At 31.7% G+C, this 20,312-nt stretch overlaps 1 protein-coding gene across 1 annotated transcript; it reads left to right on the forward strand.

Moving 5' to 3' along the window:
• Nucleotides 1-2,779: 2,779 nt before the first annotated feature.
• Nucleotides 2,780-19,330, forward strand: LOC106113515 (sensory neuron membrane protein 2). The gene is made up of 10 exons (XM_013306329.1): nucleotides 2,780-3,080; nucleotides 7,612-7,769; nucleotides 9,064-9,208; nucleotides 10,435-10,606; nucleotides 11,710-11,801; nucleotides 13,805-14,022; nucleotides 14,714-14,839; nucleotides 16,968-17,154; nucleotides 18,273-18,398; nucleotides 19,075-19,330. The coding sequence occupies exons 1-10, from the start codon at nucleotides 2,967-2,969 to the stop codon at nucleotides 19,297-19,299; spliced, it is 1,563 nt and encodes a 520-aa protein (XP_013161783.1). The 5' UTR covers nucleotides 2,780-2,966; the 3' UTR covers nucleotides 19,300-19,330.
• The last annotated feature ends 982 nt before the right edge of the window (nucleotides 19,331-20,312 follow it).

A 20,312-nucleotide genomic window follows, 5' to 3' on the forward strand; every position in this document is an offset into this window, starting at 1 on the left:
ATTTTGTGCGTGCGACCGACTTTCGGTCTACGCTACAGTTGAGTACGACCTTAGTGTGCAACTTATTACAATTAAAATCGTTTAATAATGTTATCTTACTAATATTATAAATGCGAATGTTTAGATGGATAGATGTTTGTTTAAAGATATCTACAGAACGGCTAAACAGATGTCGATAAAATGTGGCATACATATAAAACATAGCCTGGAAGAACAGATAGACTACTAATTATGTTTTTTTAAATTCCGCGCCGAAGGAGTCGCTGGCGAAAACCAGTGTTAAATACATGTTCTAATTAGATGAAGTATGTGGCTAAAAGTTATCGAACTATGTTTTGGGTTCCTATTATTTTTAAACGACTCGTTACTTAAATAAAATTCTTTTGCGATTATTTAATAATTTTTAAAAGAAATTCTGATCAACTTTAATCGGCTAATTCTTTAATTGATTTTAATTATTTTTTGTTAAATTCATAAAGTCTAAGTAACATACCGTTGAATTACATTTCGTGATTTTTAGTCCAAATAAATATTAGCTTTTCAAAGTAATTCAAAGTCAAGGAAAACGTCATAAAAGCTTCAATGTCACATATTTTAGTGTCATCCATACCATACTTTGCTTTCAATATCAAGTAGAAAGGACGACACAAGTAGGTTACATCGTAAAATTGTGAATTCATAAAAGACTTCTTTTAATCCCTTTTTTCCTATAAAATAAATATTTGCATATTATCGTACACATTGCTTATACAAATATACTAGCTGTATACCGCGACTCCGTCTGAGTGAAATTAAAAAAAATATTTAGCAGCCTATGTGTACTTCCAGACTATGTTCTACATCTATGCCAACCTTCTAACAAACATTCATCCATCAAGCCAAACTTTGGCATTTATAATACTAGTAAGATCATCATCATTAGCTCCCTATACGTCCCCACCGAGGGGCTCGGAGCCTACCCTAAGTTAAGGGTGATTAGGCCATAGTCAACCACGCTGGCCAAGTAATAGTAAGATACTTCACGTTATTTACACATCACATGGATGGTCTGAAACGGTACGTTCCAAGAAAATATGCGACATTACTATCATAAATATTTTATAAACTATCTACAATTTAGAAAAATTCTCTAGAATTCTACAGGATGTAATTTTGTTGATCGAGGAGGTCTTAGTCACTTTCTCATTATATTCACTAACCGTGGGTTTCATAGCCCAAAATACTCGTTTAAAACATATTGTTATGTTGTGTCAAAGATAATAACAGAGACGATGATATGTTTAATACAGAAATTTTAGTATCAGAAACCAACGGTAGATGCACCATACAACGCGTTTATCCCAACTCTATATCTGGTTGACATACTTTTTTGGCAAAAAAAAACTTGTATTCCACACCATAAATGGTAACTTGAGTTTAATTTAATTTCTGAGTTATGTGCAATTTTTATGTTAGTTATTGTTTTTTGGTTTCAAATTTATGAGCTATAGTAAAAACTTTTCTTTCTCTCTCTCTCCCTCTCTTTCTTTATTTCTTTCTTTCATTACTTATTGTCTCTTAATCCGTTTGGTTTGTATATTTTAAAAGGTAAAAATTAAGGTCATTAAATTATAAAAAAAACATAAATAATTTTCACGATACATTATAGTGGCATTCTAAGGCCATCAAAGTTGTATATTGCTTCATATCATGCGAGATTTATCTGAAATAATTGCAGTCATATTAACAGCTGCAATTAAATGTTATCAAGTAATCATATCTTATTAATACAATATTTATTTTGCTTGAGTTAAATACGATTATGAATGACCCTATTATAATGTAAGATATGTGAAATAGGATGTTGATGCAAAATATTAATTTTTATTGAATAATTAACCAATGATTTCGGAGACTAAAATCTTTGTATAAAACATATTATCATCCCTATCTTTCATCTTTGACTAAACAGAGATAACGATATGTTATAAACGGGGTTTTTGGTCTAAGAAACACAAGGTAGTAAGCTGAAAGCGAAGTTAATCAATTAAGCAATAGTAAATATTACAGAAAATAGAGTAACAATCTTAAATAAAATAAGAAGCGACTGAGATCTCGCGTTTTAAAATCAAATCAAGTAACTAAAGACGACACTTAACAGCCATACACATAAATACCATACTTTAAAAGAAAAATTTAACATTTCATGGACATTAATAAGTAAAATGATTTTTTAATGCTGATTTAATAATTAAGTTATCTGTGGCCATTATTAGAATACTAATAGATATCCTCATTGTAGCAAGGCTGAGTAAGTCACGGATACACTTAATTAACTTCCAATTACATGCGTAACTTAAGTGACAAAATGCTACGTCACTTGATTATTTCATTGTAGATGCTTTTACTCAGTCGAATTAGAATTCTAAATTAAAATTAAAAAATTCATCATTCGGATTGTTATTTGGCGCTTATTTGTAAATAAAACATTGCAGTATTTTTATTATTTAAAGAAAAAAATAATTAAAAACAATAAACCACGATACGTCTATTTTGGGCAATTTAATGTAAAAGGTTAAGGCTTTATGTAATAAGTATTAATGGTTATGATTTTTTCCATTAAAAATAATTTCACTCGCTTACGTATAATTTACTAAATTTATTTTATAAATTTTTCACATAAAAGGTAGTTAGCTAGTCAAGTTAGCTTGATTAACTAAGTAAGCCTTCGAGCGTTACGTCAGTTACTTGCTTTTATCGAAAAAAAAATGACAATGAAAACAGCAAACGTATAGTCCGGACCGTTATTGTTTATAACGTTGTAGTGTCGGAGAAGACGGTCCTCTGTCGTGATACGTCCCGATAATTCGAAATTTAAAAATTAAAATGTTTTATTAAAATTAATTTTGAATTTCTTTAACTAGCACTTTTTTTAATTATAAGTGTGTTATTTTTTTAAGTTTAAAAAGTGTTTTAAACCAGTGATAATGTTGGGAAAACATTCAAAATTATTTTTCTTTATTTCTTTCTGTGCTCTCATTGTTGCTATTGTATTAGCTTCGTGGGGCTTCCCGAAAATCGTTAAGCGGCAAGTTCAAAAGGTAATTGGTTTATTTATATGACTAACCGTCGGTTTGTAAAACCAGAATCCCTGTATAATTGCTGTCATCCCTGTCATTATCATTAATAAAACAGAGATAACAATATAACCATATTAACGGTGATTTTGATCTCAGAAACCAGCTTTTAATGTATAAAATTATGTCTATTATTTAATTACAAAAATAATGCAAATTAATGAAAGGAAATTAAAACGAAATTAAAAATATTTTTTAATCAATCATGTGATACATTGGCGGAAAGTAAAACACACATATATATTAAAAAAGGGTCTTGACAGACAGACGGACGGACAACAAAGCGATCCTATAAGGGTTCCGTTTTTTTCCTATGAGGTACGGAACCCTAAAAATACCTCTATTTACTTTGCTTCTTTTTATCTCGGAATCCAACATTAAACTCTTGTTTCTACTTAGCACATAATATGCTAAAACATTCATTACGATAGTCAACAAAGTTAGTATAATAAAAAAATGCATATTTTACACATTTAACATGTATATGCTATGTGGCACTTAACATAACTAATTTATGTTACTTTTATACTACAATTAGCTATCGCCCGCGACTCCGTCCGCGCGGAATTAAAAAAATTATTAAATAGCATAGGTGTTCTTCCAGATTAAATTCTACATTTATGCCAAATTTCAGGAAGTTCCGTTGAACCGTTTCTGAGATACTTTCTAACATATACCTATCCATCCATCGAAACATTCGCATTACTAATGTTACTAGCCGTCGCCCGCGACTACATCCGTGTGGATTAAAAGATAGCAGCCTATTTGTTCTTCCAGACTATGTTCTACATCTATGCCAAACTTTCGTATTTATAATATTAGTAAGACACTTCATTTAAACATCACATGGACGGTCTGAAACGATTCGGCCAAAGAAAATATGCGACATTACTATCATAAATATGTGTGCCAAATTTCAGTGAGATCCGTTCTGCCGTTTTGGAGATACCTTCAAACAAACATCCATACATCTAAACATTCGCATTTATAATATTAGTAAGGAGTAAGATTAAGATTCAGGTATCTTATCACACTACCTGTCTGGTAGAATTTTCCGAATAATCTACCATTTAAAAAAAAATCATTCTTCCTGCTAATTTGGGCCAATACTAGTTTTCAAATTTATAGGTTGACAGCAGCACAAAAAACTCTTAACATAAAAGCTTCGATTAAAATTTAGTATGTATATTGTCTTAGCGTGACCTCTATATATTTATATATATGTATATGTACACTACACAATGTCGTCTACAGTTTTTTTATGCCTTTTAACAAAGTAATAATTGCAATTGTCAAACATCTCACGTCTCAGTGATATTCAGATATCTTTCATCTTTATCCTGTAAGTTCGTTATAAATTATGCGACTTTGTTTACATTATTAAATTAAATAAAGATTCAAAATAATTTATAATTCATTTTAATAATAAAGAATTATTTTATTATTATTTCCCACGCATGTGTATTATCACATTATGAATATATTGTAAAGAAATTGTTAAATTACAAATAAATTCAGTATGATTTTATTTTATTCTTTTTAACGAAGGAGTTTAATAATTTTTTTATCAATTGAAAGATGGATTATCTAGAATAAGTGCACTAAGGCTCTTCGAACATAAGACAACGTAAATCTTCAAAACCCGAATAAGTAACGATGTTACCCGCGACTCCGTCCGCGCTTAATTAAAAAAAAACATAATTATTAGCCTATGTGTTCTTTCAGACTATGTTCTACATCTATGCCAAGTTTCAGAAGGATCCTATAAACCGATCCAGACATACCTTCAATCAAACATCCATTCAGCCATCGATCTGACCTCCACGAACATTTCACGACCAAGATAAGATAAATCCGTTTAACCGTTCTCGAGATTTAGCGAGACTAACAAACAATTGAATTATACAGGGTGTCCCAAAAGATTACGTACATAGGAAGGGGGATGATAGGGGTGGTCACAAGGGTCACCAGAAAAATAAAATAAAAATTCCCCTCTGGGTATTAAAAAAAAATAAATGGCATTTTTTAAAAAACTTAAAAATTTTACACCTTCTGGGGCAACTTTAATTTTCTTTAAAATCTTTGTTAGTTGTATTGTTTTTTTATTTCATATTGATAAAGGGTTATTGACGATAACACAATAGCTTTTTTTAAATATAGCAAAATTTGTAGGTCATCGGTTACAAAATTGCCCCAGAAGGTGTAAAATTTTTAGAAGGTGTAGCCTTTTGGGACACCTGTATATACATATATGTATATAATTATTACAGACACATCCACATTACGATTAAATACAATCAATATATTATATTTAATATTAAATCCAGTCTAGGTTACTCCAGCAACATTAGATTCAGGTCGAGGTTGTTACTCCACAAGACACCTTAGGCATCGTTTACATACGCTAAAAAAGTTATAAGTATCAAAAAGATTCTTTCAATTAGATATTAAAAACCAGCAACTTAAATTTTAATAGAATGTATATGTCGAATCGTTCATGTGCGTTTGCCTTTTATTTAAAATATAAAGTCGCTAACACCCGAACCTAATAATTAATCCTTACGATCGATCCGATGATAACTTTGTTTTATACGCCTGGGAGTGCAAAATGTTACACAGATCAGGTTTTTCAAGTTACATTAAATAAGCAAACGGATTAATTATATTAATTGACAATATCTCAGATAAGCAAAAGGTAACTTAAGCTATTAAAAAGTTGTATAATTATTGTAAAATATTCAAATCTAATAGAAGTATTTATTTTTCTTTTTGGTTGGTACTTATCAAACACTAGATGGCGCTGAGTCAAATGGTATTGTATTTCTATTGTTTGAAAACGTAAAAGCACATTTATATTAAAAATTCATGTATTTAATAAGTCAGGAAATTGTAGAATAATAATTATTTAAATTGCAATAATAATGTGGATGAATATTCAACTAGTACTGGCCACCGAGAATGCAATAGACAAACACGATTAAAAAGAAAACAACCAAAGTGAATTAGGCGCGAATCAGATGTGAAAGCAAAAACGTATTATAATAATATTTTGTTTGTGATAATGCAATTTTGTTAGTTATTGTAAATATTAGAGTGTAAACAACAAAACAAAGAAGTATTTATCAATGGTACTAAATTAAATTTATAAACTTTTAACATACGATTCACACAGGTGACGCCGACGTAACTGTTTTCTTTCCATAAACCTTATTTATCTTAATAATAGACGAAAAGTGACGATGTAATATTATAAATAAATACGGTAAAGTTATTCATTTGTCAATAATTAAATACAACATGTTAATATGTAATCCGTAATGCAATAAAACTACTTCTTGCGTAAGATAAGATTAGAATACAATTGTTTATGACTATAAACACCTACATTGTGTTTTTAATGTCGAAAAACTAGTACAAAAACATATTCTTATCCTTCTCATTTAATCAATAACCAATGTTTAAATTAATAGATAGATAACTATGTTATGTTTAATATATTTTTTGATTGATAGATAGTGTTATAGATTAATTAGACTCCACATACGTTGGGAACGCATTGTGAACAAATATACAAACTGTATACATTGATATTTCTTTATATAGATAAAATAATACTGCGTCAAAAGTTAAAAACTAGTTTTAAAGTGATTTGTATTACTTAGTGTTAAGTAGTGATTTTTAACATCTTATTAATACATTGAATATTTATGAGATCATTTGTGTTACAAAAAGTTGTTACAACTTTTTATCGTCATATTGAATCTCTAACCTGTATTTGTTAAGATAAGACGAGTAAGACATAAAAACTTTTTCGAGCTCAATGTTTGAGTATAAGGTCTAAACATGTGCCACAGAATTGAAAACAGACGTCTTAACTAAGTAATTACAATTATTTAATCTATAAGAGAAATGTTTAAATACTTTAATTTGAAAACTAAAGAGGCAGCGACTGGACTTTTAATACAATCTTGATGAAAATCTCCTAGATTTATCTTAATTAAATCTAAAATCAAATTTGATATTATTATTTTCTTTGCTAATGTTCTTTAGCTTCTTAAATAAATAACTCGAACATAACGACATTTGTCCATTTGACATCCATGAGATCCAATTGCAATGAAATTTATTTTGAATCTTTCTTAAAAAAAAAACATTTTGACGTAAAATTCAAATTTAAAAGGTTCGGATTAAATATAAAAAGATCGAATATTTTTCCGGTGAACCTCTTTTCTTAACATATTTTATAATTTATCTCTATTACTACTAATAAATTAAAGAAAAAAAATATGAGATAATTATTTAAGTTGCCGTCAGATAATTATTTAAGTTGTTTACAAGTTGATCTTATAACCTTAAGTAATTACACTCAATGTAAGTTACTTGCAGTTTCCGCGACTTCGTAACTTTGTTTCTACTATTATTTATACTGTCATCAAAGATTATGTTTGAAAACTTTTTTTTAGAAATTTAATAAAATTACATAATATTTTTTCAGAATGTTCAAATCGAAAATTCCTCGAAGATGTTTGAGAAATGGCGAAAGCTGCCGATGCCTCTCACATTTAAGGTCTATGTTTTTAACATTAGCAATCCAGAAGAGGTTAGCGAAGGAGAAAAACCTCGTTTACAAGAAATCGGACCTTATGTTTACAAGTAAGTTAATACAAAATATATTTTTTACTAATATGTCATTTAGTAATTAAAAATTACGTCTTAACTCGCATGTCTCAGTTAAGCCGTACAATGTCTGCCGAAGTAAGAAGTTTAGTTTATCTAAAGATTCAATAGATGGCGTTACAAGTCGATACAAACTAAATTAGAAAACTTCTGTAGTAATATTTATCTTTTCATAGAGAGCCCAAATTTAAATAATTTTATGTTATTGTCTGGATATGTTACGTATCAGATATCAAATAGTTAACCTTTTACCTTATATTAAAGTAATTAGAAAAAAACACGGAAAATAAGCGTTATCGTTAACAATGCAAAGCCAGGAAAAAATCAATAATGCCAACGTCAATTCATAATTGATTCTAAATTAGCTGGTGTTTTTTTTATAACCGATGCGTATCAAACAATTGGTACCAATTACGTAGCACTCGTAATTTTCCATATCGCATTTTAAAATCTAAAATAAATTATATATGTATGGTCAATTACTAAACGAGTACATAATATTAAATTACATAAACATGATTATTGCTTAGTCATGTAAAAAGTTACTTATGTAGTTTGTTTTTAATATTGATATTCTAGAGTGGAGATAAAAACCCTCAAACAAATTCCATATGTGTAATATTATTATGATGTGCGTAGAAAATGTTCATAGCAAGTTGGAAGTATCATAGGTCGAATTTAACTTAGTTAAATAATAACAGTAATAGGAGCGTCGGTGGCTCAGTGGTCTAACGGTTGACTTGCAATCTGCAGGTCCTGGGTTCGAATCCCGCCATGTACCAATGTGTTTTTCGATTTTCGATTTACATATGTACATTTATCCGACGTTCTTACGGTGAAGGAAAACATCGTGATGCAACCTGCACGTATCTGAGAAGAAATTCAAAGATATGTGTGAAGTCAACCAACCCGCAGTGGGCCAGCGTGGTTACTATGGCCTAGTCACCCCTAACTTAGAGTAGGCTCCGAGCCCCTCGGTGGGGACGTATAGTGAGCTGATGATGAGTAACATATTGAGATCTTTATTTTAAATATGAATTTGGAGAAGTCCATAGACTTAGGCCTTAGAATAGAAATGATTGTGTTAACGTGGCATTCTTAAGAAGAAAGTAAAAACTGAAATGACTAACCATTGATCGATTTGGAACACAAAACTTGTGCTGACCCCACATAGAGTTGAGGAGAGGGATATGACGATGATTTTATTTGTTATTGTGTTGTTTCTCAATTCTATCGTCAGATCATATTACTAGTGCTGTTAATATTTTAGAGAATATCGAGAGAAGACAGTTCTGGGTTACGGCGAAAATGACACAATCAAGTACACGCTTAAGAAATCATTTGTGTTCGACGCTCAGGCGTCTGGCACTCTGAGCGAACATGACGAGCTCACTGTTATCAACCTTACTTATATGGTAAGTATAGTACACTACAAACTTTATGGTTGCTCGCAATTTAGAAATGCTGCGCTAAAAACACCAAGCGACCGATCGCAAGACACATCCGCAGTGACCCAACATATGTATAACTGGGTTCCGAAACTATAGAACCGATTTGAAGAATTCTTTCGCAGTAGAGATGGTACACTATCCCAGTGTTCTATAGGCTATATTTATAACTAGTTTTTTTTTAATTCCACGTAGACGATGTCGCGGGTAACTTATAGCATATTATAAAAACATTTAGTTTATGTCTCGGAGTTTTTACATTGTAATTCTTTTCGGCAATTATTGATGTTACGTTTTATTACTTGTCTCCAAGGTAAGCTTTTTACAACCGATACTCGATTTACGACCTATCACATACTGAATCTATGTTTAACACTAATTTATGTCTTCCAAAGAATTCAATTTTTCTGTACACGTGAAAATTTATTATCCGTAATTTTACTGCAGGAAATTAAATCTGTATTAAATCTAACCTTCATCCTGGGATTTGACCTAAAGTCACCTAAAGGTAACCTAAGAAAAACTCTTTGATTAATAATACACATACAACCTTTTCTGATTTTTTTAATACCGTTTTCTATATAACACTGATGGGTCATCTGACCCTTGGTCACCTTTGTAGGTTTATTGGGTGAGTCGATTTTTCGTCTTTCAAGAGTCAAATACTTAAAAAATACTTTTGCCTTTTTACGAAAATCTTGCGACACTTGAGTAATAAATTACCAAGTAATAGATTAGCAGAGATACGAAAATTCCTAAAATATTAAATACGGTAATAACAGCGAGCTCTAAAGCCAAACTATTTGTTTTCAGCGGTAACCGTGTTAATTGAGAATGTATGGATGACAAGCTGTCGATCGCGTCTCCGTCCGCGCGGTATAAAAAAACTGTACATGTAGCCCATGGGTTCCAGACTCTGTTCTGTATTTATGCCATCCATCCATACATCTAAATATTCCAATTTAAAAAAATATAGTAGGACTTAGGATCCTTCAGGAAGCGAGCTTATCACTATCTCAAAGGCCGGCAACGCATCTGCGGTTCCTCTGGTATTGCTGATGTCCATGGGCGTCGTTGAACACCTCGGTGTTCCCGCTGCTCGTTTGCCCCCTTCTGTTATTAAAAAAAAAAGTAAGATAATTATTTCATCATATGATTGTCTGATAAAAGTTTTATTTTTTTTTTAATTTTAGGCTGTAATATTAACAGTGAATGGTATGATGCCAGCTATATTGGGATCTGTCAACAAAGCATTGGAAATATTCTTCGGTAATAATCTAACGGATCCGTTTATGCGAGTAAAAGTAAAGGATTTATTATTCGATGGTATCTTCCTCAACTGTGAAGCCGATAATTCCGCTTTAAGTAAGTATAAATACATACAAATGATTAGTATCAACACATGCAATGCCATTCAATCGTAAGTACGACATTATTTTAATATGTGCAAATCATAGTGGCATTTAACGTGTTAAAAATACATTAAAAACTGCTAATATTCTTAAAAAAAATATCCGTAACGACTAATATTTTTGGTTACTAGATAAGGTAAAGAATTTTGAATCTAAAATAAATGCATAAAATAATGATTATCTTTCCTCTGAACTAGTGTTGAGAGAGTTGAGTTACATATGCAAACTCTTTGATGAACGAAGAATAATCACTCTCCCAAAGAAGTGGCACACTGACCAATAAGAACCTTTGCCTTTTAGATTAAAAAAAAATTGTGAAAAAGAGACAAGACATTCGCGCGGGAAGTCGAAGTGTTAACGAGGTGTAGGAGTGAATTGAATTTAATGCAACTTTCAATGTAAATATCTATATAGTTTTAATATAAGGTTTTTAACAACGTAATAAATGCACTTTGGCCGCCGTACTGCTGTTTATAATTTACATAACTAGATGGTGTTGCTTTATAATGAACTATTAACCTTTAAATTAAAAAAATTCCAGTCGCGATCCTCGTGTTACTAAAAATACAAATGATAATTAATGTTATGTGCATGGGTAATAATACTTAAAGCATGATGCTATTTTGTACATGTACAGTCAGCTGCATTAATATGTATACATTTATAAAACTTTAAGAACTAGTTTACTCCTTCTGTTTCAAAGATATTTGTGCACGTTTCTGTGCGTATTCTTCTGTTAATCATAACATGTTATTAACAAATTAGTACTTTAGTATTTTTGAAACCGAAGACGTAAACAAGTTTATAATGTTTTGTATAATAAGTGTATACATATTTATGCAGCTGACTGTACTTAAATTGTTTTACACAAAAATATCTTACTAACGTTTGATCGAATTCTTCTTTGGCTACGCCTCAACCAAGTCATTATTACTCTTTATAAATAAAACCAACATAATTTATGAATTGGCACGTCGGACAGAAGAGTTATCTTGTTTCCGACGTGCCATATCAGTTTACAGTATACATATTAATCAATTTTTTAAATACTTCCAGGTCTGGTGTGTGGAACATTGCGCGCCAAACGGCCAACTACAATGAGACTCGCGGACGATGGCAAAGGATATTATTTCTCAATGTTTGGACATGTAAGATATTTTATTACTAAACACGTATACCTCTAACACTAAAAATAATAGCTTAAATTATTTTGTGTTCTTTGCTAATAAAAAAAAACAAAAAGCCTGTGACCCTATAACACTCAAAAGAAGAATATAAATCGAATGACACCCTACTTGTCAAAAACAATATATCGTGAGTTTCCGAGACCAAAATATCTGTTTAAATCATTTTGTTATATCTGTTTTGTCAAAGATAATGACAGTCACCATGATATGTTTTATATAGAGAGGTCTCAGAAACCCACAGTTAGTCAAAAGTTAAAACATAAATACGCTCTGAAACCGTTTCCAAACTCATTCAGTCGGTTTAAAAAATAACGGTTATCTTTAGAAAACGCCTCAATTTATAAAAAATAAATTCATAAAACAACCGTTGTTTTTTTTAAATCGATATACGTATATTTTACTACGCGTGGATATTCTTTTAGGCCATACTTGCGTAGTCGTGGTATAAAGCCTTAACAAAAAAGTGGGTTATTGTCAACTCGAACCTGTTATTCATACGATGCAAATTCCATAGTGTCAATGAACGAAACTTATCGCTCGTAACAAGTTTAAAGTCTAAACTGATATATAAACACGGCTGAACACTCACGTATATACGTCCGGTGGCGGCACCGACTAGTTTCTAGCCCATCGGGGGCCCTTCATCAGGATGAGTGGCACTGGTATTATTTCGCGGACGCGGCCCGTCGCTCACGTGAGTGCTTATATATCAGTTTAGTATAATGTCTCACGAAAGTTTGAATAATTTAAGTTTAAAGTCATAAATTATTTTTTAATTCTATAAATATACGAAGAAATAAGACTATCAAGGTAGTTTATTGGCTCACGATTCTTAAAATTTTTATCATACAGCCAGCTACATTTTTTTTAATCTTTTTTGTAATACTTTGTATTCGTGGAAATGGATTCTAATAACTTATTTCTATAAGCTATAACTAATATTTTTCATAGTATTTTCTAAATTTTTATTTGAAATAATAAAATAAATATATCGTAGAGAAACAGGGAAAGTTCTATATTGCTCAGTTCAGTCGCAGGAAATTACGTTCCACGCGACTGCCATCTTTGAACTGTCCGCTTCCATTTTCCATTTTCTCTTCTATACAATAAGTTATTTAAATATCTTAAGCTATTGTAAAATCTACAAACTGCAATTATATGAAAAAGATTCCCTTTTCTAAAATATCTGGCTATTAAATATAGAGATGCTCACAGATCAATTTGAGAATTAAATTCCAAAATTCTGATCGGAATTCGATTTTGCCAGTGTCAATTGAATTTGTAAAAGTCTGATATTGGAATAAGAAATACATTCGAAACAAAGAAACGAGGAAAACGGTCGTTGATTTGATATCCAGCATTCCTATTGTCATGTCCTATTTTCAGAGCTTAGTTTTTTTAACAGTGGTAGAGCGAGCTTTAACATCTTCGCACGAATAGTCCCGGCTCGCCCGGTGAAATACCACGATCACACAGAAGACAGGCGTCAAGTGGAAGCTATTCCGTGTTTCGTTTTAAGAGTGTGCGTCCCGGAGGCCTAATTTAGTCCTCTTTCTCTTCCCACCCTTTTTCTTATAAGAAAAGGATGGGAAGTGGAAGTGGACTTTCCGGATGAGAGGATGCATGGAAAGGGAAGATATTTTCTTTCTGTGCATCCTCTCCTCCGGCGATTAAAGGTAGACAACGCATATGCAATTGCGTATGTCTATGGTCAACGGTCACTTCGCTATTTCAGCGATTTCAGGTGGCCGCTCGCTCGTTTGCCACCTTATGATATAAAAAAAAATAGTTAAGTTACGCATATCATGATCATCAGCTCACTATACGTGTTCACTTAGGTGCTCGGAGCTTACCCTATGTCAGGGTTAACTAGGTCATAGCTAACCACTCTGCAACCACCAATACGGGTTGATTACACATACATTTAAAAAATATATAAATGTTATACTTCTTGTCACTTCCAGTGGAACAATACCCCGCTGGGTCCATTCGATATGGTCCGTGGTACAGAAAACGTGTACGAATTGGGTCACATAGTCGGGTACAAGGACAGACGCACTATGAAGGAATGGGGCGACCCTTTCTGTGGCATGATCAACGGATCCGATTCATCGATCTTCCCACCGATCGACGAAAACAACGTACCTCAAAAACTTTACACTTATGATCCTGATATTTGTAGGTATGCAAACTTTGTAACCCTCATACAAATATTTTTGTTCTAACATATCCTAAGTTTAAACCCCATTTCCACTGACTTAGCCTTACAATTTATCTATACTATACTAATATTATAAAGCGGAAGTTTGTTTAAACGCGCTAATCTCAGAAACTTCTGGACCGATTTGAAAAATTCTTTTTTTGTTGGATAGGCCATTTATAGAGAAAGGCTGTGTAACATATACGCTGCGACCAATAGTTTTTTTTTAATTCGCGATAGAGATGGAGTCACGGGCGACAGCTAATATTTAATAATAGAAATGGTATACCCATTACTTGATGAATTTATAGTCAATCTGCAGAAAGAGGGATTAAAAAAGTTATTGCGTAATATTAATGTCTGCATTACATTTATTGGCGAACACAATATGGAACATGGGGTGGAGGGTTGTTGCCAACATACTTTCCTGCCAAGTGACGTCATCAAATGATACATAAAATAGTGTAACAACGCGCAACATTTTATCACTAGCAAAATGGCCCATAACTATAATATATTTCCTTTAATATTTAGGGTAATAAAGCAATTAATACCCCATGTCAAATATCTATTAAAAAGAAAAGTAAAAAAAAATATCTTAAAAATATAAATGTATTGGTAACAACTAGTGTTAAATGATCTATGTGTAGTAACATTTTGTACCATCTGGCAGATCTTTGTCAGTGGACCTGATGGGCAAGCGGTCGATATTCAACATGAGCGCGTACTACTACGAGCTGACTGAAACAGCGCTCGCCTCAAAGAGTGTTAATCCTTCAAACAAATGCTTCTGTAGAAAGTAAGTTTTATATTTTTTAGTACACACACAGTACAGGATCCACAAAAAAGTTATATTTCCTCTAACTATAAAACCCCTCTCTCCTTAAATTAAAATCTTCTATCGCTTTACTCTTTAGAAATAAGTAGAAAGGATAGAATTTGTGGTTTCTGAGACATTCTTTATAAAATATATCGTCATCCCTGTCATATTTGACTAAACAGAGATGTTTTAAACGGGCATTTTGGTCTCAGAAACCCACGGTTGGTCGATTTTACTTTTAAATTAATAAGTTACAAGAACAATACACTATGAACTTATATAAAACGGCTAAACACTGACGTTTATTCTTCCGGTGACGGCACCGACTAGTTTGGAACCTATCGGGACGCGGCCCGTCGCTCACTCAGCGAAAGGCCGCGTCCGCGAAATAGTACCACTCCCACTCACCCTGATGAAGGGCCCCCAATGCGTTCGAAATTAGTCGGTGCCGACACCGGACGAATATACGTGAGGGTTTAGCCGTTTTTTATATCAGTTTATTATACTCACGAAAGTTTAAATAATTCAATAAACTATGTTCTTACGCTTTCAACTTAAATCATATCTTAAAATCATGATTATCGCATTTAACAAACTAAATAGTTATAAAATATTTAAGACGTAACAACTTTGTTGAATAGTAGTTAGTGAATAAATCCTAACGCCTCGTCTAACAAAGTTTATATAATGATGTTACTTAAAACTGTAAGACGTAATCCTTTGAATGGTCTCCAAAGTCCCTGACAGTGATAAATGTTTTGTTTTAAATATCCAAAGACTTGTGGCTGCGTCAAAATGGCACTGGATGCCAATAATTTGCTAAGTTAATTAACTCGTTTATCAGTCGCGGAGAGGAAAAGGGTCTTTTCTTGTTAATTTCAGATATATATATTTGTTTCTTAGATACATTAGTTCGAAAAATCGTTGTTAAAATAAATTGAATTATTTTTATGAATCAAAATAAATTTAAAAAGGTTATAATATCGTATTTGCTGAACAATGTAAATGGTAGAAGCGCCTATGCTCAGAAAATAGCAAACATGCAGATCTACGATAATTACATCTCAAATTCGCTGCAGAACAGTTTTTAAATGACACAATGAGCAACGTGTAGCAAAAATTTAAATCCACGAGCATTTCATTCAGATCCCGACAAATGTAATAAAAGTATATTAAAATTATAATATAAACTTGTTCCGCGCACTCTGCTCCGCCATTAAAATGAATAAGTCGTGTCGGCGCGCGTTACACTTTAGCAATATTTTAAATTAACGCTGCACTGAACTTTATGTTCTCTAGTTTTATTTTATTTACAGAAAAAACTTATGTCCATGTAGGTTTAGCATTTAGCTATTATTTAAGGTAAATGTATGAGGAAATTCAATACTAGAAAATGCTTTTTAATACCCGATTGAAACAAACATAACATATAAAATTTTATGCAATTTAAATCCAACAAAAAACATATTCTGAGTTTCTGCTTTTTACTTTATTGATGTATTTACTAGACTCACTAATTAGATTAACAAAAATAACTTAAACATCGTACAAATAAAATACGACTTATTTGAAACAATGTTGAGGAAGAGGAAAAAGCAATTTAAGCTTTCGTTTTCAAATTGCGTTACAATCATAAAAGAGAAACTTTTAACTGGTCATAAAAAATACGTTAAACAAACAAAATAAAATTTTATATACAAAATAGATATAATTACAAATTGTAACTCCAAAATCTATCCAATGTTTTTTATTATACTTTTAGAAAATATTGTTAGCTAAATTAGCTAATTGCAAATTATTGTCATACATCCAATAGTCGTGTGTATCTTTCTAAAAGACTATTTTATTTTACGCGTAACAGCTACGATCTAAGATAAGCTTCGATTTATTCTAAAAAGAAAAGTTTTATTAGAGTTTCGATTGCGTGAACATTTTTTTGTATAGACACATATTGTCTCTGTTTTATCCAAAAAGATTGTAAGAGATGACAATATGTGTCAATAGAAGTCAAAACTTACGTCAGATTACAAGAAAAAGTGACTCGTTATCCAGATAGAGAGGGAGAAATAGAACAGTATGTTGAAGGAGGTGCTGTATTCATCCGTAGGAACTGGAGTGGCAGCCACGACGGTTGCCTCCTGATGGGCGTGCTGAACCTGATGCCGTGCCAGGGCGCGCCCGCCCTCATCTCGCTGCCGCACTTCTACCTCGCCTCGGAAGAAGTCCGGGAGTACATCTACTACGGACTCTCCCCGGACAAGGAGAAGCACAAGAGCTTTATATACTTAGACCCGGTTAGTAAATACCAGTACTAGGACTGTCTTTTAAATACATAGGTTTTTTTCTTTTCATTTGATTGCAAATATTTCATTGTTATTTTTATTCGATTGTGTCAAATAGTGTTATGGATAGAGGCTGATTGTGTTTAGTTATATTTAAAAATAATTATTTTATCGACTAGTCTTTTACTTAGTTATTTAAACGATTGAAAATTTATGGACATTCATAATTTTTTGAAATGTGAAATTTTACTTTTGGTGGTTATCTTGAAAATATATTAACTTAAATAACACTTGAAGTAACACAGACTGAAATGCTGTTTGCACGATATTAATCTATTGTAACGTTGACACAGAAATAACTCATAAACATTCACAAAGGAAAACCTTAGTGACAATTTCATCATCAATTCGTTGTAAGCGTCAATAGCCTAATGGTTAATGGTACGGATTTCCGATCACGAGGTCGGGGTTCGAATCCCGCCATTCGACTATTGTCGTAAACCATATCCTAGCACAAGCCTAGAGCTTAGTTGGAATGGTAAAAGAAATATTAGTAAATTTACAACAAAATCTGCTATTTTAAAACAAAAAAAAAATTTCATCCAATTTCGTTACAAGTTATGTCATCATATCATTTTTATACACCCTATATTCTATTTTCTAGTAAATATTTAAAACATATCGTTATCTCTGTTTTGTCAAAGATAATGACAAGGATGACTATATGTTTTATACAGAGGTTGTGATCTGAGAAACCAAATGTATCATTGCATAGTAACATAATATTTATAAGAAATTAATATGTCCTTCATATAAGTTTGCTTAAATCTGATAAATTAGATAAAGTGAAATAAATAAACATAGAACGTATGTTCTGACGTAACTACAAATACAGTTTTACGGAAAACGTGTTTCATTCATTACACATTTTTATACACTTTATTAATAGTCATCGCTTTTTGGGAAAACGGGAATAAAGTAGCTATAACTATTCTAGATTAGATTACATTCATTATAAACGATTACTTTTTATAGTCCTGTTTAAAATTTGATACACCGTTGGACTTATTTATAATCAGTATGTTTTAATCGACGATTGATGATGATGATGGTGGTGATGATGACGGCAGGTGACAGGTGTGGTGATGAAGGGAGCGCAGCGCATTCAGTTCAACATAGAGTTACGCAACATGGCCAATCTCCCGCAGCTGGCTAAAGTGCGCACAGGAATATTCCCTCTGCTCTGGTTCGATGAGGTAACACTTCAAACTTATCCATTTAAAAACAATACCGTGTAGTAGTTCTATATTGATAATTATGGTTATTCTATTCGTTTCGTTCCCAAAAGTAAAGTTTGCGTCAAATCCAATTATATCAAACCCTATTATAATCATTAAGTATAGGTACTTTGTATTAAAATTCCCTTTTTTAATGATCATTTCAAATGGGCAAATCATATTAACTGGCTCAGTGTATGGATTTCATTTAAATTAAACGGGAACCATTTAAACACACGCGTAACCACGTCCCATTCATCTCAATTTACACTTCTCAATAGAATTAGATACGTTTGTAACACCCAAACTGATTGATATTTAAATCGAATGGTTAATTTACTATATGATACTATACTAAATTGCCAATAATAATTAAATTTATATCAAATTTAACTTTATTTAATAAAATTAACATTCAAATATTCACGATATTATATCAAGAATATATTTAAACACAAATAGAGGCTCGATCTTTTCATATAAATGTCTGAATTTAAAAACGTCACCAAAAAGCCGGAAATTGTGCATTATTACAAGACTTACGGTGGGTTTCTAAGACCAAAATATATTTAAAACATATCGTAACAAATAATAATAGGACAACGGGATTTTAGTGCCAGAAACCCACAGTTAGTGAACAAATACTGATTTCTAGGGTGCGGAAATAACTGAATCTATTCAAGAGGAGCTGAGACACTCGCATACATTGCTGGGGTACGTGGAGACTGTCAGGTGGACTATACTGGTGATAGCTTTTGCTGCAGCTCTCATCTCCGGCGTCGCGCTGGCTCGCTCCGGCGCTGTGCCACACTGTCGCAGGAATAACAGCATCAACTTCATCACACGACCTTCTAAACCTACCTCACTCAGCAAACATTGATATTTAATTATGTCTAGAAGAGATAAAAGATTTTTTTGACTAAAATAAAAAAAATATATAAATTCCTATTTATTTTAAGTGTTAAACATAGAAATACAAATAAAAAAACAAACTATTCCAAATCTTAAAGTGTAATTAATTTTATTGATCAAAGTTCAAAGCAATAACAAAATTTAAAGAATGTGCATCTTCTAGTATTGTTAGTTTAGGAAGAAATGTTAGTATTTTTATAATTGTTGTTTTTTGTGCTTCATTGTTCAATCTCACTATTGTTAAATGTTGCCTTAAAGTTTACGTAACTTTAAATCTTTGACCATGAGTTTCAGAGACCAAAATCTCCTTTTAAAATATTATCTCTGATTTATCAAAGATATGACAATGATGATATGTTTACACAGATTTTGGTGTCAGAAACCCACAGTAAATATTTGTTAAATTGACTCAAAATATTATAAGATAGAAACAGTAAATCAAAACTTGGATAACATATTAAGTACATATTTGTTACCGTGACTTTACACTTTTTAATTGTTTTCACTAAAATGCATACAAAACTAAATTCTCATTTCATTCTTCTTGAGAAAACATAAAATAACAATTTTGAAACTCGGTAGTGGAAGCCGACTCTTATGATGGTTGATATATATAGATATATCTATCAGTAAATCTGTTTGTTAGATAACACGACCGACACAATATATTTATTTTAATATAGTTAAAATGGATCAGGGTAGAGATCAATGTACTGTGTCTTACTAGACTAACTACGGAAGCATCATTTGTGTGATTTAGTTATATTTGTTAATAAAATCTATTTTATATAAACGCATGTTTTATTACCTTTATATCGAATTAAATAATACTGTCCAAATAAATGTTATTTTATTTTAAAAAATAAACTGAAATTAATTTAATTCCTTTGTTTTTGACAAGTAAAGGATTCAACGAATCGAATTATCTTCAACCCGCATTCTCTCTTGTCAATGGCGTTTTGTTTTACGTTTGATACATTG

The sequence above is a fragment of the Papilio xuthus genome, unplaced genomic scaffold (assembly GCF_000836235.2).
Source record: "Papilio xuthus unplaced genomic scaffold, Pxut_1.1 DF828258.1, whole genome shotgun sequence".
Classification (NCBI taxonomy): domain Eukaryota; kingdom Metazoa; phylum Arthropoda; class Insecta; order Lepidoptera; family Papilionidae; genus Papilio; species Papilio xuthus.